The sequence below is a fragment of the Gallus gallus genome, chromosome Z (genome assembly GCF_016699485.2).
Source record: "Gallus gallus isolate bGalGal1 chromosome Z, bGalGal1.mat.broiler.GRCg7b, whole genome shotgun sequence".
Classification (NCBI taxonomy): domain Eukaryota; kingdom Metazoa; phylum Chordata; class Aves; order Galliformes; family Phasianidae; genus Gallus; species Gallus gallus.
Genome location: NC_052572.1, coordinates 35,566,178 through 35,590,748, shown reverse-complemented (window position 1 = coordinate 35,590,748; position 24,571 = coordinate 35,566,178). Strand labels below are relative to the sequence as shown.

Here is a 24,571-nt window from a genome sequence, read left to right as displayed (position 1 = left end):
TGCCCAGAGAAGTTGTGGAGCCTCCTCCTCTGGAAATATTCAAAACCCACCAGGAAGCTTTTCTGTGCAACCTCCTGTAGGGAACTTGCTTAAGCAGGTGAGTTGGACTTGATTTCCAGAAGTCCCTTCTGACTCTGTGAAGGAACTCATTTACATGGTTGCCAAGCCACTCTCCATCAAATCTGAAAAGTCATAGCTGTCAGAGATAGCCCATGACAACTGAAAATGGGAAAAATCACTCCCGTATTAAAGAAAGGAAAGGAAGAAAGGATGACTCAAGTAACTGTGTGTCAGTGAGCTTACACCCATGCCTAGGAAGATAATGGAACAATTCTTCCTTGAAGGTATGCTAAGACACACGCAAGAAGAGGAAATGATCCAACGCAGCCAGCACAGCTTCATCAAGGGCAGATCGTGAGTCACCAATCTGGTGGCAGCTTTCTATGGTGGGATGATAGCATCTATGAAGGCAACTGATGTCACCTTCCTGGACTTCTGCAACACCTTTGAAATAGTCGTACACCACATCCTTATCTCTAAATAAGAGAGACATGGAATTTAAGGCTTAACTTTTAGGCAGGTAAGGAATTAGCCTGATAGCTGCAGCCGTAAGGTTGTAGTCAAATGGCTCTATGTCCAGGTAGAAGCTGGTCACATGTGGTGTCCCTCAGGGGTCTGTCTTGAGACCAGTGTTCTTTAACACCTTAATCAAGGACCTAGACAGCGGAATCAAGTGCACTCTCAGCAAGTTTGCAGACAACACCAAGGTGACTGGTGCAGCTGCTACAACAGAAGGAAGCGATGCCATCTGCAGGGAGCTGGACAAGCTTGAGAAATGGGCTCATATCAGTCTAACCAGGTTCAACCAGGCCAATTTCAAGCTGCTTCAACTGAGTCATGATCATCCCAGATGTGTACAGACTGGGAGAAGAACTCACTGAAAGCAGCCCTGCAGAGAAGGACTTGGGGATTCAGGCAAACAAAAAGCTGGGCATGAGCCAGTAGTGTGCACTTGCAGCCCAAAAGACCAACTGAATCCTTGGGTGAATCAAAGGAGGAGTGGTCAGTAGTGCAAGAGAGGTGATTCTCCCCTCCATTCTGCCCTCGTGAGGCTCTACCCAGAGCAGCATATTCTGGTGTGGGGCCCCCAGCACAAGGGGGATGTGGAGTTAGTGGAAGAGGTCCAGCAGAGGGCTACAAACACGATCAGAGGGCAGGAGCACCTCTCCTACTAAGAAAGGCTGAGGTATCTGGGATTGTTCAGCCTGGAGAGGAGAAGCCTCCAGTGATACTTCATTGCAACCTTCCAGCACCAAAAGCAAGGTTATAAAATAGAGAGAATGACGTTTTACATGGTCTGATGGTGGTGGGACAAAAGAGAACAGTTTTGAACTAAAAGAAGGGAGATTTTAGTTAGATGTTAGAAGGAAGTTTTTTTTTACTCAGAGTGGTGAGGCACTGGAACAGGTTGCCCACAGAGAAGCTGTGGACATCCCATCTCTGTAGGTGCTCAAGGGCAGATAGGGAAGCTTTTCATACCTGAATAAGATGTTAATACTATAATTCTGCAGTAACTCATGAGTATTTAGACAGTAAATCTGTGATAGATGAAGACAAAATTACACAGAATAACATAATCAAATAAGTTTAAGACAGAATTACACAGACCCACACAACTTAATAATCAACACGGCCAAAGGTTGGGCAAACTTACCAGAAATTCAAAAACTAGAATATATAGGCAAATGAGACTATACTGTATCACAGAACACACGTTCAGACATTACTGGATGTTAAATAGGTTAACAAGGTTAAAAAAGTAAAGTAAAAGCAAAGACCAGGTAATTATGTTATTTGCAAACATAATTTGACATGACCTTATTGAAAGAATTAGAAGATCTGGTATCAAGAAGAGGAAATCATTGTGATTTTTCTTTTTTTCTACTAAGTATAAACCACTCTGAACAGCTCTACTGCATGCATAATGCAGAAGAACTGGCATACAAATATTCAACATTCAATACGTTCAAACTGTAGCAATATACTAAGCTTGGAATTCAGAAACAGAGATGAAGAATGTGCTGGGGTTCCTCATCTTCTTGACAATTCAAGAAATTCAAGATTGCTGATGAACAGAAGAAAACTATTAGGGTCTTTCTTAGTCCTTCTATTCTTATCTAACACAACATCTGTCAAAACAAAACAAACACTGAACTAGGAACAGATTAAGTACTCCCTCTGCCTGTAGCTGATTTTGCAAGACAATATAAACAGCTTAGGAGTACGATATTATGTTTTAACATTTGCTGAGCAGCTTATTCTATAAAGACAACTACTACTACGCTTTTAAGAAGACACTGAAATCTAAGTATTTGGATGTACATTAGAAGAAATCTGCAATGGGCATCTCAGAAGAGGACTTCCTACTGGGGGTACAGGGGGAGGAAAGAAATCAACTAATTCTACTCAAAAGTTGAGTATTGTTACATTGCTGAGTGAAAAATACAAGTAGTTCATAATATTAATGTCCACTGCATATAGATGGCTAAATAAATAGGATAAATAAATAGAAATTATAGAAATTAAACATGAATAGTGTGATGAAATACACAGATTTTCTTACTGTAAGCATCATAGGTTCACAAACTTCTTTTTTGAACTTGTGTTTGTTCTTTCTTAGCCACATAAGAGCAGAGTGCGTGTCTCGGAATCTCGCTTGAAGAGTCTCTTCCTTCACTTTAATTATGTTATTAAGTTGTCCAATGCGATCAATTATTCCTGTAATTTAAAGCAGTTCTTAAACAGAGTCCATAGCAAGTACACATTACAATTAGTATTATCCAATACTTACTGACTATATTACTACAGCAATAAGGCAGTTAGGAAATTATGAGAAATAAAAGTTTATCTTCCCACTTATTGTAAAGGAATCTGAAGAATTACTCAAGCTTACATTCTGGAATGAAATTACTTCTCCAAAGCATAAGGAAATGTGTGGTAGCACACTATTTACTTCAAGAACACAGGAGTTCAGCTCCTGGCTCCACAAAGGACCACTCAAAATTCAAACCTTATGTCTGAGTGCATTGTCCAAATGCTTCTCAAACTCCAGTAGGTTCAGTACCATAACCATTTCCCCGCAGAGCCTTTTCCAGTGCCTGATAAATCTATGGTGAAGAACCTTTTTCTAATACCCAGCTCTGACCCTCTCATGATTGAGTTCCGTGCCATTCCCTCGGGTCCTGTCACTGTCACCAGAGAGAAGAAATCAGTGTATGCCCCTCAACTCCCCTCATGAGGGAGCTGAAGGCTGCCATAAGGCCTTCCCTCAGTCTCCTCTTCTCTGGGCTGAACAAACCAAGTGACTTTCATGACTCTTCATATATTTTGCCCTCTAGATCCTCCATCATCATTGTAAAATTTATTTGGACACTAATAATTTCATGTCCTTAATGCTTTACCTTCATATTTAGAAACAGTGATACCCAAGAGGAAAGAGGCAATGGGACTACCAACATGAAATTTCTGAGGATTGTTTCATGTTTGCAGAGAAATGAATGCGTCACAGTAGACTAAGAAAGCATTTGCTATTGAGGAAAATGAGATTAAATGCTTTCCACACCCCTTCAAGTAAAATTAGAAGTAAAATATATAGTCTCTCTTTCCCTACGCAATTTGAAAGTTTAATGTTATGAAGATTAGTCCAAGTTTATCTAAAAAGGACAAACCAGCATATACTGTCAAATATATAATTAAGCACCATATCCTCAAAGCAAACTTTTTTTTTTTCCATCTTGCAAGTACACACTCTCACTGACAAACAAATAGAACTGGCAAACCACTTTCCTTTCTCAGAGATCAAGGAAAACTAACTTTGTCTAAGAGTATACTTTTAAGGACAATCGCCACTTTTGAATCCTCTTGTTCTTCCTAATTTTAAGTGTTTCTCTTACTTTTAATAAAAGAGACAAGAAGACCACTCATGTAACGTATTCTACAATGAGAGCTGGGTGTAATGTCTCAAATTACTACAGCACAATAACAAGCAGATGTAAGAAGAGTCTTTAAAATACCTAAAATACATCAACAACAACAAAAAAAATAACAGCATATAACTTACTTCCATTCTCCCTCTCTTGGTTTATTTTCTCTGTTGTTACATCACCAATATCACTGTCAATATTTGCCCTTTCTTCTTGTACATGTTTCAGCTCATTATTAACAGCATCAATTTGTGGCTGAAGATTCTCACAGTCTGTCACTGTATTAAGCTCATTGTTCCATTCATCTATCATCTTATAAGCACTCAGTATTTTCTTTTTTCTGTCCACTTCTTCATCTTTTTTCATTCTGAGAGCTTGATTAATTTCTGAAATCTAAGAGTTTTGATTATTTTCAACAATAAGGGAATTTAGAATACAAATATGTCAAATAGTATGACAGATAACACGTCTACCAGTGAGATAGTTATTAAATGCAGATGTAACCATGCATTTAAACTGTAAGAATACGTTCTAGTTCCAATAGCCCTATGGCACTTTAAAAGCTGGTAAGATTTTGTTAATATATGGAAACGCTTGAACAAAGCTAAAATAAAAATTTTTAATTTTTTAAAGTCCCTTTAATTCTACACAAGTGGAAGTTTAAAGCATGACATCTTCCTTAATGCATTTGAAAGTTAGCCTAGATGGCATAAAGTCTACAGTGCAAAATACGATGTGCAACTTGAACTACACAGTTGATGCCTGAGCACTTAGATGAAGAACAGTAATTCCCCTTAACAAAAGATTTTTGCTTCCTCTTTTATGAAAATACTGGATGTACTTAATTAACAGAAAGAATAACCCTAGACTCTCACAATGTATATTTGAGGGACTGTTTAATGCTGTATGCACTGCTGTATTATAGAGGCCGTAGCTTCTCAAGAATAACCTGTAATGCATAGAGTACATATACATACTTCAACCTCAAAACTTTCAGAATGGATTTTAACTGATTTTATGTAGCATACACCTGTTTAATAGTTACAACCACCTGACTAATAGCTGTCTGATTCTCAAGAGATTCCTGCTCTGCTTAGAAGATGAAAAGATTGATTGTGTACCGGAGGGAAAGAAGTATACAAGCACTTGCAGAGTTTTCAGATAGATTTCTCTTACTGCTGACAGGAGAGCAGAAAAAATATGTATTTTACTGCAATATTTAAGGACTAGCATTCTACCTAAATACCATAGCCAGTACTGAATTAATCAATAGCAAAAAAACACCAAAATTAAGGTGACAAACATCAAGATTCTTACTTGCTTATCTTTCATCTCCAGTGCATCTTGTTTTTCTTTACATTTTTGAGAAACGCCTTTGATTTCATCAGCCTGCATGCAAGACATTTAAATTAGATTGTAATATAATGTAAAATAAACGCTTAATATGTATAAATGTTCTTTTAAATTTGATTCATTTTTGAAAACAGAGCTGTAAGTGAATGTATAGGACTGAGAAAGGCAAACTCACTAGTTTTTTATTCTCACTTGTATCTAAAACATCTGCACTTTCAGCAGTTTGTACAGAACTGACTATTGGCATATAATCTATTCGTAACTATGCAGAATCAGCTAAAACCTACAAATTCAGGCATGACAGAAGCCTCCTAACATAAAAAAAATCCACCTTTGACTTAAGAACTGTAACATTCACATCCTTAGACTGCAAGAACTGGACTCTTTTTCTAAATCAACTTTATCAAGGAAAGTTTATACTTGGAACCAGATCTTTAAAAAGTTGGAAAGGCTTCAGTTATAAGCTCAGGACAGCCAGAACAGTTTGTCAAAGTCATCCTGACTCTGAAGCGCCATGCTAATGATACGTCCTATAAGGCCGAGCATTACAAATTGCTGACTAATGGACGAGACAAGACAGTTGTAAGGGACCCACAAATATTGTCAAGTACAAGTGCCTGATCACTTCGGAGCTAAGCAGAAGTTAAAGCAAGTTACTGAGGGCATTAGTCAAATGCTCTCATTGAAGACTGACAGACCTGGGGCATCAATCGCCTCTTTAGGAAGCCCATTCTAATGTCTGACCACTCTCATGGTAAAGAAATCTTTCGTAATGATTAATCTGAATCTCTCCTGGCACAGCTTTGTGTCATTTCCATGCATCCTGTCACCAGTTCCCAGGGCCAGAGCCTAGCAACTTCCTCTGCTCTGCCCATTCAAGGAGCTGCAGCAAGTCATGATGTCACCCTTCAGCTTCCTCTTATCAAGACTGGACAACTGAAGTGTCTTCAGCCTGTCATTATAGGTCATGCCTTCTAGGTCTGTTACCAGTTTTAATGTCCTCTGGAGGATTTTAAGGACCTTTTTTATATTGCAGAGCCCTGAACCGCACACAATACCTCAAAGTGAGGCCACATCCACGCAGAGGAATCACCTCTTCTAACCAGCTGGCCATGCTGTGTTCAAGGCACCCCAAAATGTGGTTTGCCCTCTTGACTGTAAGGCTATGTTGCTGGCTCATGCTGAGCCTGTTGTCACCAGTACACACAGATGCCCTTCTGCTGGGCTGCCCTCCAGCCACTTACGTACTTCTGTCTGGCACATTCCAATCAAGGTACAAAACCTGGCATTTTCCTTTGTTGAATTTTATGCCACTGCTAATTGCCCAGAGCTCCAATGTATCTTTGCAAGGCCTCCTGTAACTCCAGAAAGTCAACAGTATCTCCCAGTTCAGTATGATCAGCAAACTTCCCAAAGATGTAATTCCACCCCTGCATCCAGATCACTGAGATCCAGATCACTAGAATTGAGCCCTGGGGAACACAGCTAAGTGACTGGCTGTCAGCCTATTGTACCTCCATTCACTATGAACTTATAAGTTCTGCTGTTCAGTTAGTTATCATTCATGTAACATGAACCTGTTGGACAATCTGCCCAAAAGGATGCCATGAATGACAGTATCCAAGACTTTACTAAAATACTGGAACATTACAGTCACTCCCATCCTTTCATTCACTAGTCAAGTGACCTTACTGTAGAAGGGGATCAAATTTTTAAGCCAGGACTTCCCCTTCATGAGCCTACACTAACTATGTCTGATAACTACTTTGTTATTTAAGTGCCTCTTAATGGCACCCAGGACAATCTCCACATCTTTACCAGGTACCAATGTTAGATAAACAGGCGAACAGTTTCCCAGATCTATTTATGTAGTAAATGGGTACCACATGGGATAGCTTCCAGTCAGAGGGGACCTCCCCAGATTCCTAAGACCTCTGGTAAATGGGTGAGAGAGGTCCTATATAGGGATATAGCTCCTATAAAGAGCTATAACTTCTGCTAACTCCACCAGCACTCTGGGGTGAATCCTGTCAGGCTTTGCAGACTTACGAACATACAGCTGATGTAGGCACCACTGTCCAGAGAGCATTAGAACAATACAGATTAGTAGGAACTTCTGGAAGTCATATAGTCCAATCTCTTGCTTCCAAGATGATCTCATTTGGCCAGGTTATTAAGACACTTGTCTAACTGAGTCCTGAAAGCCTCCAGTGATAGAGATTCCATTACTTCTTCGGACAATCTCTTTCAGCATCAAAAACCCTACGTGGTAATTTCACTCTTCTCAATACCTAACCAGAACTTCCTGCACACCAAATTGTGTCTGTTACTTGCTGTAGCAAAAAGAGTAGGAGAAGGCCCATAATCTTTGTTTCAAAATGCCACCTGGGAAGCGTAAGTCTTCAGACTTCTTACAGTATCTCAGGGTCGTATTACACAACTTCAGTTGTCACTCAAATTAACAGGTTTAAAATATTACCACTTGGGAAAAATGTTTAGAAAAAGCTACTAATCTCAAGTCATATTAAAATAAAACAACAAACATACAGAATTATAATCACACATGCTATGCTTTCACTACAGATTTATCCTCTTCTCTGAACCAGTTAGGCAGGATAGAAACCCTGAGTAAATCACAGTGCAGGCACAGGAAATAAACACAGCATTCCCAGTGGAAGAAATTTCTTCCTACAAATCAAGTCGCACTGGAAAAGCATCAATGCTCATAGAGAAGACTGTGCAGACTCTTTTCCCTCTTACAGGCCCTGACTCTGCCACTGTTTGCATGGAGGCAAGATGGAACAACACACCTTGGACTTGAAGTTTACTACGGTACTCTATGGATCCCACTATGCTCTCTCTAAAGACCTCAAGCGGCACTCTGAAGATGAATACCTCTTTCAGAAAACTGATAAGAAAACACGCATAAAGCAATTCTGAACCCTCTAAAAGTCACAGCACTATTCAAGGAACAATATATATATTTTTTAATTATCATTATGATTTCAGTTATCATGTTTATATATACCAACTTTATAGAACAGATTAACAACTGTAATCATGTTCATAGTTCTCATGGTAGAACCATAACACTCCGCTTTATACTACCAAATATTGTCCAAAACTGCAAAGCAATTAGTGCCAAAAATATTCCAGTATTCTCCCAATTTTGTCATCCTTCTCCTTCAAAACAGGAGGATTCAATTTTCTTCAGAACCGACACGTCTCATATGCTCAAAGCAGAAAGTGTGACTCGTATTTTTCAATCTAACCGATTTAATGCAAGGGTTTTAACAGAGACAACAGAAATAGTCATTGTCTCTAAGTACGGTAATTTCTTCCAAAGTTTAGCTCCGCCTTTACTTTTATACCCCTCCCTCCAGGCAAAATTTATAAGGCTGGTCCTGGCTTTTTGCCAACAAAATGCGAGCAACACATAATAACAAGGCAGTTTATCGTACATCCTCAAGCTAAAAATAACCTCTCCACAAGAATTATACGTATTTGGTAACAGATACAAGCCTCAACCAAAGGGCCTAAAAACCATCAAGCTCCCCACAGGTCTGTGTCCAAAGTAGGGAAAGCTTCAAATGTTAAACTGCTTTCTCTTAATATCCATCTGAAAGTTTGTTTAAAAAAAAAAGATTTTTTAGGCAAAATTGAAGTTATACTGCTTTTATAATAAAAATTATTCACTAATCAACTCATCCTGGTTTACAGCATGATTATCTCTGAAACACTGAAATTACCTCCTGACAGCATGGGCAGCAAAGACCATGGTTCCAAAGAACTTATTTCCAAGTTCTTTGGATGGGTACATCCAAACAAGAAAGGTATGTGGGAGTTTCAACACACAAGAAAGACCTCCTGATGCAGAGGTCCAAGAAGTATGAGTGCATAACTTTCACATAACTTCTAATAATGTAAAAAACTATTAAAGTCTACCTAGATTAACGGGCAGCTGTTTATCTCAAGGGTATATCTTAACTGAACAATATAATAGGAAGATACACAGTTAAATGAAACCTCTTCTTAACTTGTCTGTTGTCACACTGATGTTGAAGGCATAACTAGACATACCATAGATTCCCTTAAGCCTCACAGCACAATCTTGGACTCTATGGGGGCTCTGAAGATAGCATACTAATCATTCAAGTTAGACTTGGGTGCATCACTTAACATCAGGCAAAAATTCTGTTTTTGGTAATGTTATATCATAACGATATATAGAATTATAGAAATAGAAATCATGGTCAAAATATTGGAAAGTAAGCACTGGAAAGCAGTATTAGAACATCTCAGTAAGACTTCTATAAATTCTTTATTTCAAAAGTCACATCTCTCCTTCTTTGCAACTTTATGGCTATTAGAATACTGTAAAACAAAAACACAAGTCATTTATTCTCCAAACCCAAACAGAATACCACTTTAGCATAAAGCTAACCTTGTAAAGGTTTGTAAGTGTTTAGAGTTTGATACTCCACAAGTTTAGACACAGCAGTGAAACAAATCTACTAAAGAGTTAGACATAAAAGGGTGAAAGTCAATTAGGAAGCTTTGCTTACACAGTTCTGCAGCAAACAGCCTATACTAAGTATACTCTCTTAAAGTTAAAACTAAAAGGCTCACTATTTTGTCATACGTTTCTGATAGAGAACTTAACTTCTAAATGAGAAGAGACCAGTATTTCTATCAATCGTGGCAGCAATGGTTTGTAGCAGAATTACTTCCAGATTTAAACAGATTCTTAAGGATCAGCATAACATTTAATTAAAAATATTAATATAGATATGACTAAAACATAGCAAGACAAAAGCAGGCCATGAAAAAAAAGCTTATCACTTTATAGGAATGTAAGCCCTTACAGTGTTATGAAAATAATCATGACTACCAGCTGTTAAATCTCCTCTAAGGAAAAGCATAATATAACAAATAAATAATAAAAGCATAAAAAACCCAAAGAAAAATTACAAACAAAAAATCCCACAACAAAAACAACAAACACACGTCAGCAACAACAACAACAAAAAGTCCTGATAAGGTTCAACAAGAGCAAGTATAGATTTCTACACTCCTACACCTGAAGAGGAATGGCTGCAGGCATCGGTACAGGTTAGGGGCCGACCTGACCTGCTAGAAAGGAGCCATACAAAGGACTTAGGGGTCCTGCTGGGCAATAGGTTGGCCGTGAGCCAGCAGCATGCCCTTGCAGCCAAGAAGGGGCCAATGGTATTCTAGTGTGCATTACAAAGAGTGTGGCCAGCAGGTCGAGTGAGGTGATCCTCACCCTCTACTCTGTCCTAGTGAGGCCATACCTTCAGTATGGGATCTAGTTCTGGGCTCCCCAGTTCAAAGACAGCAGCCTTTTAGAGGGTCCAGCAGAAAGCCAGAGAGATACTGAGGGGCCTGGAGCATCTTCCATACAAGGAAAGGCTGAGAGACCTAGGACTTCAGCCTTGAGAAGACTTAGAGGGGATCACATCAGTGCTTACACTTATCTGAAGTACAGGAGACATGTAATGGGGCCAGGTTCATTTCAGTGGTACCCAGGGACAGGACAAGGGGCAAGGGGCACAGCAAGTTTCACGCAAACATGAGGAAGAACATCTTTACTTTGACTGTCACAGAGCACTGGAACAAGCTGCCCAGAGAGGTAGTGGAGTCTCCTTTTCTGGAGAAACCCACCAGAAAGCCTTTCTGTGCAACACACCACATGGAACCTGCTTTAGCAAGGAGTTGGAATAGATGATCCCCAGCAGTCCCTTCCAACACCTACAATTCTGCACTTCTGTGAAATGCCACTGAAGTTTCAGACTCTGATTCTATGTGCTGTTTCATTACAGCAGGTGCTAAAGGTGTCTTCACACCAAGTCCTTTGATCTGATCAGTTACCTTCAAATACAACTAACTGCAGCAAATATTCTCCTATTGCTAGTTAATTTTGGTTAGCTATTCAAAAGTTTTACTGCCTACACATATAATCACGTCTGCAGACTGATTGGGTACTTGATAGTTAAGTCATACTGTGAATAACAGTACCTTACTATTTGTCTTAAAAAAATTGTAATTTTCCTGATCCTTAAGAAGAAAAGCTACCCAAAAACCAGAAACAGAGCTGTAAAGCATAGGTAGGCTAGCCATTTAAATTCTTCTATCAGTTGCAAATATTGTTATGCAGAGAAGACTACTGCCTACTGAAAATATTATACCCTACTTATGCAATAAAGGCTAAACATTAGAGAAAAGCTGCTAGAACAGAGAAGTTGAATGTAGCCTAAATTATCCACCAAACTGGCCACATTTTCAGAAGATACAAAGAGCATCCACAAGCAAAGTACAGATCAGACGAAAACACACATCAGATTTAATGTAGTTATCTGACTTCGGGAAGCTGTTAACACAATATCCCTTAAGATTCTGAAGGAAAAATACAAAGCGTGCCTATTCTTGTAATGCCAAGAGTGGACTTATAGAGTAGATGCTTATGGTTTGTTAAAAAATGCATTCCTTTCATTTTACTGCTTTAGTGAAACAGAGATGTGCAAAAGGCAGAACCAATGCCAAGAGCACTACAAAAAATTATTCTAAACCACATTATGGCGTGCTAGGAAGAAAGATGCTACTGTTTTACACCTTACAAAGCTGAACAAAGAACATCTGAATATTTCAACTGAGAGCTTAAAATACTTACCGTATTTTTAATCTTCATATTCAGACTATTATAAAATTCTTCACATTCTCGAATTTTTTTTGTCAGTGGAGATTGCATTTCCTTCAGATTCTTCAGTTCTTCCTTGGCCTGGTCCCTCCTTTGTTTTACATCCTCATGCTGCTGACGAACAGTTTCATATTCCTTGGAGGAGTTGCAAGTAATATAATTAAAGAGTTTTGTCTTCCATTCCAATGATGCTTCAACATTTTATTTAACTGAACAAAAGTTTTAAGAGAAATATCTCATTCAGAAGCTACTGTTAGGATGACTACCTTAGTAACCCTCCTGTTACTGATCACTATGACCCAAAGATACAGAGATTGTTTAGTCTTCAATGAACGACATGCACATTTAATGGTTCTCAGGTGACCGATAATAGCAGAAGAAATGATGAATTTGCCTGAAACAACTCCTCCTCTAAATTCATTCATGATCAACGCAGAAAAAGTAATCATTTAGCCCATTTATATTTTGAGCATTAACTAGGCTGAAGTTCTTAACCTAGGAAGCAAATAACCGCAGAAAACTGCAGGAAAAAGAAAAGGATTGAGCTAGACAGGTCAGAGTTAGTACCATATAACAGTGCAGTAAACTCAAGTAAGGCAGGGGAAAGAGAAGGAGAGAGAGAAAACTTCACAAAGCAGACATGGAGAAAAAAAACATACCAGAACAAAAAACCCAGAAAAGAAATTCCACCTTTGACTACAAATACTAAAGAAGCCAATACACAGCGTGTCCAACTGGAAAAGCATTCCAGGGAAGAAATGGAAAGCAGTGCAGCTATAAAAATGCTACAGCCAAGAAGCTGGGAATTTTGGGAAAGAAGTTACGGTTGAGTCATTACTAGAAACAGCTTATTTTTTCACGTCACATCATCTGGAGAAAAGAGAGGAGAAAGACAAAAAACATGTGGTCCAATTATCGTTATATGTTTACAAGGAAAAAAAGAGATACCCATAGGAGCAAAAGGAGAAGGAAGAGATATGCACAAGTGGGGGTACAGTGGAGGAAAAAAGTGTGCTAGATTTGACAGGCATGGCAGAAAGCCTCTGGTCCACTGCGTATGTCCTTATTAGTCCAAACTTTGAAACAAAACAAAAAAGAATAGAATACAAGGTCCATCTTAGCATTATCTACCACTGGATGGGATTTACATGGCAAGGTTTGGGAGCGGGGGAATGTAGCAGTGGCCTCTGTGAGCAGAGCCCAACACTGCCCCATGCCAAATCGGAGCCAGCTCCAGCTGCTCCAAAAGGGACCCACCGCTGGCCAGAGCTGAGCCATGATCAACACTGGCTGTGAATCTGAGAGAGCAGTCTGAAGAAAGGCAAAAACTGCCGCACAATGGCAGCTAGGGGAAAGGAGTAAAAAACTACGAGAAAAAGAGACATACAACCTCCAAGGTCACTGCACAAGGAGGGCAGGAGGCACACCAAGTGTGGAAAATAAGTTTACTGCAGCTCAGGAGAGGTCCATGGAGGAGCAGCAGGCTGTCCCTCTGCAGGGTGGTGCAGATCTCCACATGCAGACTGTGAAGGAGCCCACAGTGCAGCAGTGAATGTGGCCTGAAGGAGGCTGCAGCACTTGGAGAGTGCCAGAAGAAACAGGCCTTGGGGGTGTGGAGCTACAGCCCATGGAGAGGAACAAATGGTAGAGAAGGAGGTATAGGGGAGCTGGTGCACATGAGGACTCATGATGTTGCAGTATGGTCCTAAAGGGTGGGCCCCACGGTAGGGAGTCATGCCTCAGCAGCACTTGGAGAGAGGAAGAAAACCCAGTTTTGGTTTGCTTTTTGCTTCTCACTGCTGTAGTCTGTTAGCACTAGGCAGCACATTATGTATAACTCCCTTACGCTGAGTCTGTTTCGCCATCACCTGTTGAGCAATCTCTGTCCTTATCTCAACTCTTCTGAGGAGCGGGGGAAAATGAGAGAATGGTGTGATCAAGTTTCACTGCCCACATGAAATGGGAATGCCCATGTGAAACTATCATAGCCATCACTTTCTCTTAGTTATTTAATTAATCTAATTGTAAACATATACGATTAATTAAAATAAATCTATTTGGGCTATTCAGTCAAAACTTCTTCACAGTACCTATTTCTATACATTCGAAAAATATTTGAAGAAAGCTGCTATAAACTTAATTTAACACTAATTCCTTTAACACAGCACAGTTCTAGCATTGCTGTATTGGGAAAATTAGGTTAGGTAAGAGAGTCACTGAGTAGAAAATTAAAACTTACCACCCAAGGTCTTTTTCTCTGAAGCATATCAATTAGGTCTAGATGGCGTTTGCACTCATGGTATCTATCAACATCTTGTTTGTATCGTTCGGCCCTCTGTTTCATTTTTTCCAAAGAGTTAACTTTGTCTTTGCACACATTCTGCAAGAACACACATGTTCATATTTTATGGTATCTACTCCATGAAAACACATTTCAGAAGGCATCTATGCCTCCACCTGAACATTAACTATGCCAAAATTTAACATTAGAGGACAATTTAGTATAGCAGTAATTATAGGGAAAACACTACAACCAGAATAGTTGTCCAGCTTTTTCAAGTAACTTCATCAAGTGCTTCCTGTGAAAACAAATCTAAGTTAAATCTGAAGAAAACCTCCTAATTTTTTTTAAGTTTCCTGATGGATTTCATCCCTCCAGGCTGATTCTGCTAAACACAAGTATTGAAAATACTTATGAAAGATCTTGCAGAGATTTGTAACAGAAATACTAAGATTAGTATTTTGAAGTACTATGTATGAACAGAATTGCACACGTGTGCATAAACATTAGGAGGGGAACGAAGGATTAAAGGAATCACTTGTAGTAACAACAAAAGCCACTTCCCAGAACATGGCTCCCAAGATACCACTCTCAGCACTGGGAAACACATTATTTCCATAAAGATTACAAAATTTGAGATCTGGGAAATTCACAGCACAGATGAGTGTCAGGGAAAGACCCTGCATGCTAACAAAAGGACAAGTTTGCAGTATACCACATATGCTATTCCTTCTCTTTTAGTTTGTTACAATTTCAAGGCAGGAAAAAGGGGCTAACAGATAACAATCTCATCCATAAATTATGGAAGGCAAGACTGAAACAAATGAACATCATTTCACAGCTCATGGCTCCCAAACAGCATAAAAGGTATATCCAGAAAGCAGTTACTGTCATTCAAGGACCCCAGAAAAATCAAGAGGACATCACAGCAGTTATCCGCTCACCTCCATGTGCAGAATACTTGCCTTCGTGTGTCTTAGTGCTTGCAAGCTTGACAGTGAATGAGACATGAAAGAAGATGTGCACTGCTGGATAAAATGAACTTACTACAGACTTGGTAAATGAACAACAACCTGTAAAAAAAAATCTCTAAGACCTCACATTAAATTTTATTATGTGACTTTCCCTACAGTCATTCATATCTGTCTACCCAACATGCAAGTTTACCTCTAGTTCTCTTTCTTTTTCTTTTAAGCTTTTCAGTTTACAGTGAAATTGATACATTTCGGGAGGACCAATGGATTTTTCAGTGGCTTCAAGTAATTCAATCTTACTCATTCTTGCAAATTCTCCAACTTTGTCCTAAAAAATAATAACAAACAAAAAACAATACAAATACAGCAATGGTTGAAATAGTACAGTACAGTAATACTGGATTTAAATACAGCAATACTACTTCTCACAAACATCAACTAACTTACAGTTATCCAGTAGTCCAGGTAAAGTTAAGTACCAGACAACGACCTGACTGTATGGCAACCTAATCTTCCTTTACACTTGGAAGACTTCATACATGGTTTTCTCTGAGCTGTTCTGAAATAATTTGAGCTTAAACCTTAGCTCTTAGTTGTTATTTCAGCAGCTAGGAACAGCTGATGAGGACAAGGGTTGGCTCATCAATTTTGAACTGGCTATCATTTCTTCTGAATGGAACAGTTCACTTCAGGAAATTTATGTTTTTCAGTTTGTCTTCTCGAATACACTTCTCCTTGAAGACATGAATAGGCAAGACTGGCTAGGTTCTGACAAGGTTCCCATTTACTACCATCCATAAGGATCTCTATGAACTGGAAAAGAAAAGAACTATCTGAACAGAAACTCTGAACAACATAGCTATCTGCAAAGAAACTCTAGCCTTCCTGAGCGTGGATTCAGGTACCAAAGCACCATGTAAGCTCCTAAGAAAGGGATAAGACATCTCCCATCAGGAAGATTTTACTCTTACAAACATTGATTCAGAATATCCTTAAGACCTCCCCTATGCTCAAGAAACTGCTGAGCCACAGAAGTAAACAAAAAGGCTATTAGCAGTTTTTCTTGCAACTGTAAGGTCACTTAGCAAGGCCACTTTCCAGATTTTGGAGAAAGAAATCCAGACAACCCTTCCTCTTAACTTACCAATTATAGAATCCAATCCTGAGGAAGTGACTAGGCATGAAGAGAGAAAAAACACATGCAGAGATTGACGGGATAAGTCAGGGATGTAGGACTCTGGATGCCCCATCCCTGGAGGTGTTCAGGGCCAGGTGGATGGAGAACCAGGTAGCCTGATCCAGTACTAGATATGGAGGTTGGCAGCCCTGCCAGTGGCAGGGGGGCTAGAGCTCAATGATCCTTGAGATCCCTTCCAACCCAAGCCATTCTATGATTCTATATCTGCAGGAATCATGCAGATAAGGGCACAAAGACAGCACTAAATCTCGACATTTTATACCATTTTCACTACAGCTTTGCTGAAGTGTTTAAGAACACCTCTACAGTAGTAGTGAGAGGACAAAGAGGCAACAACTATGGCTGTTACACACACAAAAAACAGAAAAAAACACCAAACAAACAAAACACACAGGGAACATCAGTTGCTTTCCCTTAGGTCTCAAAAGACAAACGAAGACAGCAGGTAAAGACTGTCCAGTTAGTGAGCTTTAAAGGTCACACAGCCCCTTCTTTCACCACCACACATATTAGTATCTCCCCCCTCTCACCTTTTGAATGGTCTTATTAAATGGCTGAAATGCTGTAACATGAAGAAATAAGAAGCTACAAAACCCTCTGAAAACATAATGCTCCATGAACCCTCATATTTCATACCTGAGGAAGAAATTGGCACAAATTGTCCACCTGGATATTTAACGCTGCAACCTGCTCCTCTACTGTTTTCAGGGTTGTTAGCTTCCTGTTGATATGCCAGGTTGACGTGTTGGTCACAACTTGAATCTCACGTGTGATAATGATATTCTCAGGTACCTTAAACCTGGTTAGTAAAAAAAGTGCTTAGACTTTTGAGAATACACAAAGCATACAAAATGCCCAAGTATGCTACTTAGCAAACTTCTCTGATACTTAAATCACTGAACTGATTTTGTTTCAGATAATATCCAGTACTTTAATGATGAATTAATCCCACCGTGTCTCTGGTGCAATACAGAAAACATCACAAATATATCCAAATCTCAGCTCAGAGGTAGTTATTTATATGAATAACATATTCCTGATGAATGTGTGAACAATTTAAAAATTGTTACACGTGGAATGGTTTATATAAAAACAATTTTATTTGAAATAGCAAGTATTAGAATTGGTACACAGGAGGTATAAAACCACTAAAATCTTAAAGCAAGAACTATTCACGTACAGAACTCCACCAATAAGCTCTGTATATGCATTCCACCTGGAAATAAAAACTGCATCATACTGAATGTAAACACCAATATGCTTTCATTTTCTGCTTTTAAAGAACTGCAATGATGCACCAATTGCCCATTTAGTTCTCTACTTCAACACTTCAAAAATTCAGTCAGGTTAACATCAGAAACAAATGAGCAACAAGACAGTCATGCTCTCAAAATCTTGGTCAGCATTTCAGTTTGGAAATTGCCTAGTGCCTGTTCCGTCCATATACTGTTAAAACAAAGAACATAGGCTCACAACACTTTGGACTTTTAGAAATTTTAAGATTAGAAATGACAGTAGAAGCAAGTAATTCAACAAGCGGAATAAGTGCTGTAACAACAGGAACCTACTTGTTGAGGACTATATGAATAATTATTTCCCCACAGTCATCTATTCCCACATTTTAATCTACCCACCTTCTTCAAAAGATCTACAGATCCATGCTCCCTTTTATCAAATAAAAAGTCTTTTGCAAAGACTCTTGATTTCAGTTACCATTCAAAGACTAAATTTAACTAATATTTAGAACTCAAATTTTAAAATTCATGTCAACAAATTCACCCTGGGGTAAATAATGAACGAGTGTAGAGTTTGTGGGTAAAAATTAAGGGGCAAGATAATATAGGTAACATGGCTGTGGGTGTGTACTACAGGCCACCTAACCAGGAGGAGGAAGATGATGAGGCCTTTAATTACCCTAATATTTGCTGGATAGGCAACACAGCCAGGCACACAGTCAAGAGGTTCCTACAATGTGCTGAAGATAACTTTCTGTTGCAGGTGGTGGAGGAGCGGATGAGGAGAGGTATGCTTCTTGACCTTATTCTTACTAACAAGGAAGGGTTGACTGGGGATGTGAAGGTTGAGGACAGCTTGGGATGCAGCGATCACGAGACAGCGGAGTTGAAGATCTTGGATCGAAGAAGTCAAGCAGAAAGTAGGACTGCTACCCTGGACTTCAGGAGAGCTGACTTCGACCTCTTTGAACATGTACTCGGAGGTATCCTAGCCTAACACTCCTAAAACATTAGAAAGGACCCATGAGAGCTGGTTAACACTTAAGCACCACTTTTTCCGAGTTCAAGATTGGTGCAACCCTAAAAATAAGAAATCAAGGAAAGATGGCAGCAGGCCTGCACGAATGAGCAATGAATTCATGGATAAACTAAAAGGAAAGAAGGTCCACAAAATGTGGAAAGAGAGCCTGTCCACTTGGGGAGAATATAGGAACACTGTCAGGACCTTAGGGATGCAACACAGAAGGCTAAAGCCCACCAGAAATTAAACCTTGCAAAGGAGGTAAAAGACAACAGGAAAGGTTTTTTTTAAGCATGTCAACAGTAAAAGGAAGACTAGGGAAAATGTGAGTGCCCTGGCAATAGGGGACACTGAAAAGATAGCGATACTGAATGCATTCTTTGCTTCAGTCCTTACTACGAAGACTGCCCCTCGGGAATCCCAGGGGGATTATTATTATGAAACTTAGACAGTAAGGGATGGATGAGTAGAAAGGGAGACAGACTGAGAAATGACTGACTGACAGAGCTCAGAGGGTTGTGATAAGTGCTGGACAGTCTAATTGGAGGCCTGTAACTAGTAGGTCAGTGCTAGGTCCAGTCCTGTTCAACATCTTCATCAGTGACCTGGATGAAGGGATAGAAACCAATCTCAGCAAGTTTGCTGATGATAAAAAGCTTGGAGGAGTGGCTGACACACCAAAAGGCAGTGCTGCCATTCAACAAGACCTGGACAGATGGGAGAGTTGGGTACGAAAGATCATGATGAGGACTGACAAGAGCAAGCATGGAGTCTTGCACCTGGAGAGGAATGCCTGCCTGCATCAGTACAGGTTAGGGGATGACCTGCTGGAGACGAGCACTGAAGAGCATCTGGGTGTCCTGGTGGACAACAGGCTGACCATGAACCAGCAGTGTGCCCTTGTGGCCAAGAAGGCCAACGGCATACTTGGGTGCATTAGAAACAGCATGGCAAGCAGGTCAAGAGAGGATACTCACCCCAGCTCTGGTGAGGCCACATTTGTAACACTGTGTCCAGTTCCAGGCTTCCCAGTTCAGAAAAGATAGGCATCTCCTAGTAGGAGTCCACAAAGGGCCAGAAATACAACGAAGTGCCTGGTGCATCTCCCTTATGAGGAAAGGCTGAGTGACCTGGGTCTGCTCAGCCTAAGGAAAAGACAACTGACAGCGGATCTCATTAATGTTTATAAACATCTAAAGGGTGGTGTGAGGCAATTGGATGAGGCCAGGCTCTTCTCAGTGATGTGTAGCGGATAGGACAAGAAGGAAGGGCCTAAAGCTTGAACACAGGAAGTTCCGTAGAAACATGCAGAAGAACTTCTTTACAGTAAGGGGAATGGAACACTGGAACAGGTTGTGGAGTCTCCTTCCCCAGAGACATTCAAGACACATCTCTATGCTTATCTGTCAGACCTACTGCAGGGAACCAGCGTTGGACTCAATCTCCTAAGGACCCTTTCAATGCCTGCAAATCTGTGACTGCTCTTCCACCCTAGTTGTTCTCTTTAATTACCTCCCACCAAATAGACAAAGTCTGAACTACTGCAATAACATTACACCTTAACATACAAAACGTTTCTCTTCAAACTTTCAAACAATACAACCATCTAGTATCTATGGTGGAAAAAAACACATTGTCTTATAGAAAGATATCCTAACTCCTAACCCATCACAACATCTTCAAAGAATGACTAACTTGACAATTCCTATGAGCAAAAGTCAAAGGATTTTTTTCAAAGATCTGTTTCAACACGTCTTTTTCTCTTAACACAATTCACATTTCATACAATTTAATCAGGGCAGCCAATTTTCATACAAATTAACTACAGATTGAAAACAGCTGAATAGTTCTACACTCAGTGTAGACAAACACATCAATCCAAGGATTGCAAAAAAGAAAAAAAACACAAAAACCACATTGCTATTGCTGTTTCAAGTTAATCTCTACCACAAAGCAGCCAGTGAGGAAATGTCAAGATAGGTTCTCTTTGTTTACATCTAGTTCACCACTAAATACAGGTAGCATGTGCTATTACCTTGCATTGTCAGTAAACTTAAGTTACTGACATGACTTTACAGACTAACTCTGAATTATATTTCAGTTGCTCTATCTTGTGCACGCTTATCAAGAAGACTGCATTGCCAGGAATTAGTCAGATCTAGTTTTTGCCTTCTGTTTTGTTTCAGTAAGTACACAGAAGAACCCCTTGTGTCAGCATTATTGGTACAAGTGAAGGCAGAATACTTGGTTTTAGAATATATACTGCCTTCATTTTTTTTTCCTTTTTAAATCATTTCCAACCACTGTATCATGACAGTAGTGCTGACTGAATCAATCCAGCCTTCCATACCATCAAAAACTAGACACACTATGTATACATCAACCTTTTTCTACATACTCTTTGTGCACAAAGACAAGGTAAACGCTTCAGAAAGCAAAATTAAGACCAGCCATCACTGTCTACTTTCAAGTTACATGTTTTCAAGCTTAAAATGTTGAAGTTTAAGGGGGGAAAAAAAGAAAAAAAAAGATCAGCTTAGAGAAGGGTCTCTGTACATTTTTTTTTCCACAGCTTTGTAAGAAAGTGTGTGAGAAAAAATTAAAAATGCATGAGGAAATATAATTTTACTACTTACAGTTCAATTTCCACTAGACCTTTCAAGCAGCCCTGCTTTACAAAGAGACCAACCTACAAAATGAATTACAGAAGTTATTATTGCAAAATAATACTGTTTTAAAATGTAATCTCTTACCAAAATATGCATTTGTACTATATATATATATATATATATATGTATGTATAGACTATATATAGAATATATGTTATTGAAAACCTTACTTTTTTCTGGCTGTGTATTAGCTAAAAATAAAGGAAGATGCTATTAACTTCCTCTTTAAATAACAGCACTAGAACTTGCTCCACAGGTTATCTTTTTGATCAATTTCAACCTTCAGAACTGAACAAATTATAGCCAGCAAACCTGCAGAGATGAACAAGTTCAGTTAACAAAGGTAATAATAACCAAAGGCACTGGCACACCTTAATACTAATAGTATAAAAGTATATAATCATAAAAACATCAACACAGTGCTGCCATGCAGGCAATTTCAATATTTACCTTGGATCAAGATAGAGCTGTTATCACATAACACACACAATCATTTATGTAACTGGACTGAGTGCTCCACAGAACTACTGAAATGTATTTCATCTAACTGAAATAGCCCAGAAAGCAAGAGAAAAAAACTGGAAAAAAACTGACAATACAAATAAATTTTCTATCCTAAGGTCACCATATAATCTCTTGGAAGCAAACAGGATGAATCGTAAATTAAAATAACAACAGCACAACTGAAAGTCATCCAGATTAATGGCTTCAGGTCTTTATAAAACACCCTTATACACATCAAGGAAATCTGATTTCTATGGTTGACACTCTCCTACACTGTGGAAGTCAGAAGTCAGTTATCTTCAGATATAACATTTCCCCTATTCAGGTTGGGGTACAATTCAGGCATTTTCCATTTTTTAATTCTGACAAAACAATCATCAGTTAAGTAAGGCAATCACTTTGGTAAAAGCCCTTGTCTCTGGCCCAGGTTATTCTGCCGCTTCAACACCTTATGTCTTCCACAAAAACAAATCAAGGAAAACAGCTCACTCATTCCTTTCCCCTCCCTGCTGGACAGCGCTCTTGATGAAGTTCACATTAAACATGAAAACTAAAAATGTTCATAGTCACCTTTTCAGCTCGCCCTAAGAAAGAAGGTTTTCCAGCCAGTCCCAGACAGATGGCACAAACAATGCTTGACTTCCCTGTTCCATTAGCTCCTATAATCATGTTCAAGTTGGGTCCTGGACGTACTTCGCAGATGTCGTATGTTCTGGAAAGCACAATATTTTCTTCATGAACAGTATGTCATCTTAATAATAAAAAAAAAATACTTGCTCAAAACCATTCTGATTATATTAAACATGACAGATCGTGATTTTATTAGATAGACTTGTTGTTCAAACGTTATTTTGTAAATAAACCCCAGAGTGAAAACCAACGCTCCATTAAAACACAGTAGAACAAATTCCTACCTGTTGGAGCATTTCTAACAACTTCCTTCGGAATAAATGGTTACAAGGAATGAAATCCAGCCCAAAAAAAGAGGGACAACTATTAACTTTACTAGGACTTGATATTATCCACTCAGTTGCCTCTCACTGCAGTCACAGAAGGAGATTAAAGCCCAAGTTGTACAACATACATCATGGCTTTTCGGCTCTGCAAGAAGCCTTTGGGTTCCATGGTATACTCCACCCTGAAGGCTGGACGTTATCCAGTAGCTTTCATTTCTTACAAGCATGCAAATTCAAGGCAAACTAATATGATCAGTAACATTCTACATCTATAAGCTCTAGCATTTGTAGTCCTGCTCACAGCCTGTACCAGACAGAGAGAGGAAACAAGGTGCTATCACCAAGGAAGGAACAGGAGTCTGAACAATGTGACAGTAACACCACGGTGCACTTCTGGAAAACAACATACTCAAACCGCCTGCCCTAAGACCTGAAGATGTTTTAGGCTCCACCAGCCATCATGTACCATCACCCACGATTTGTGCTGAACAAAACTGTTCTCAGGGCTGACAAGGACACGCAGGACACCAGCCATAAGAAACGGAACCGAAAGCTCTCCCGGTAGCCAGCTCCTAATAGAGCTGTATTCGCAGCACGCAGAACTCAGAGGACCACGTGCAATAATCAGCGCTACGGACGCTTTATTCCAAGGCTTCTCAAGCCGAGTCCCCATTGCCACCGGACCTGTTCTGCGCTCTTCCCTCCGCGGCTCCGCAGCCGCCTAACAGGGCGGGAAAAAGGATGCAGGCACCGACCGGGACAAGAGGAACGAGCAACCAGGGCGCAGCCGGTGCGGCCGGCACGCCCCGGCGCAAAGCAGGGCCGCGGAAGCGACCAGGCGCCGAGAGAGAAGTGCAGCCCGCCGCACGCGTAGGCCCTCCCCTCCCGGAGCAGCGGCGCTACGCAGCCCCTTCCCCCAGCCGGCTCACCTCGCACGCGGGCATCGCAGCACCCTCCGTCAGCCAGGGGAGGCTGCCCCGCGGCCGGCCCCACAAACGCTCCTCGGCGAACGCGCGCCCCGCGCCAGCCGCCGACCTTCGTCCCCAACGCACCGCGCACCAGCAGCCCCGGCGCGACCCGCGGCCAGCGCCAGTTCCTGAGCCGCCGCCCGGGAGAAGAAAGCCCCGCCGCCCGCTCGAGGACTCACAGGAAGTTCTCCATGTAGATCCTGACGATGGAGCCCTCCACGAAGCGCGGCTTCCCGGCATGGTGAGTGTCACAGAGACGCAGCTGAGAGCCCTCCGCCCGCAGCCGCGTCTGCACCGCCATTTTCCCTCGCCCCCTGCCCTCCCCTGAGCGCGCGCCCCGCACCGCGCTCCCATTGGCGAGAGGCAGGCAGGGGGCGGGGCGCACGCGCTAATGTGAGGGGATCGCTCATTGGCAGGCTTAACCGCGGAGAAGCTTCCGATTGGCCCGAACCACGCCAGGCTGGTGCCCATTGGATGGAGGAATAAGTGAGCCGGTCCGAGGGCAGGCATTGCGCTCGCTTTCGACAAAGGAGGGGGCATGGCGTGGCGCCGCGCCCTGCAGGCCGCGGCGGGATTCGCGGCCGGAGCAGAGGGAAGCGCCCCCTTCCCGCCTCGCCTGATCGCGCTGAGGGGCGCGCTGCGCGACGCCGTGTTCCTGCGGCTGCCCCGGGGGGCCGGCCCGGCCAAAGCGGCCGGACGGAGTCAGCGAAC

The 24,571-nt window shown here is 40.7% G+C and overlaps 1 protein-coding gene across 1 annotated transcript in view; it reads right to left on the bottom strand.

Moving 5' to 3' along the window:
- SMC5 (structural maintenance of chromosomes 5) overlaps positions 1–24,186 on the bottom strand; it is a 55,003-nt gene extending 30,817 nt beyond the window's left edge. The window contains exons 1-10 of the mRNA NM_001039335.3: positions 24,040–24,186; positions 22,507–22,648; positions 21,400–21,452; positions 17,144–17,306; positions 15,503–15,637; positions 14,294–14,434; positions 12,028–12,189; positions 5,301–5,372; positions 4,121–4,376; positions 2,624–2,778 (exon numbers count right to left, since the gene is read on the bottom strand). Coding sequence (NP_001034424.2) covers positions 2,624–2,778; positions 4,121–4,376; positions 5,301–5,372; positions 12,028–12,189; positions 14,294–14,434; positions 15,503–15,637; positions 17,144–17,306; positions 21,400–21,452; positions 22,507–22,648; positions 24,040–24,161 — 1,401 coding nt within the window. The 5' untranslated portion in view covers positions 24,162–24,186. The remainder of the gene's footprint in view (positions 1–2,623; positions 2,779–4,120; positions 4,377–5,300; positions 5,373–12,027; positions 12,190–14,293; positions 14,435–15,502; positions 15,638–17,143; positions 17,307–21,399; positions 21,453–22,506; positions 22,649–24,039) is intronic.
- Between the last annotated feature and the right edge of the window lie 385 nt (positions 24,187–24,571).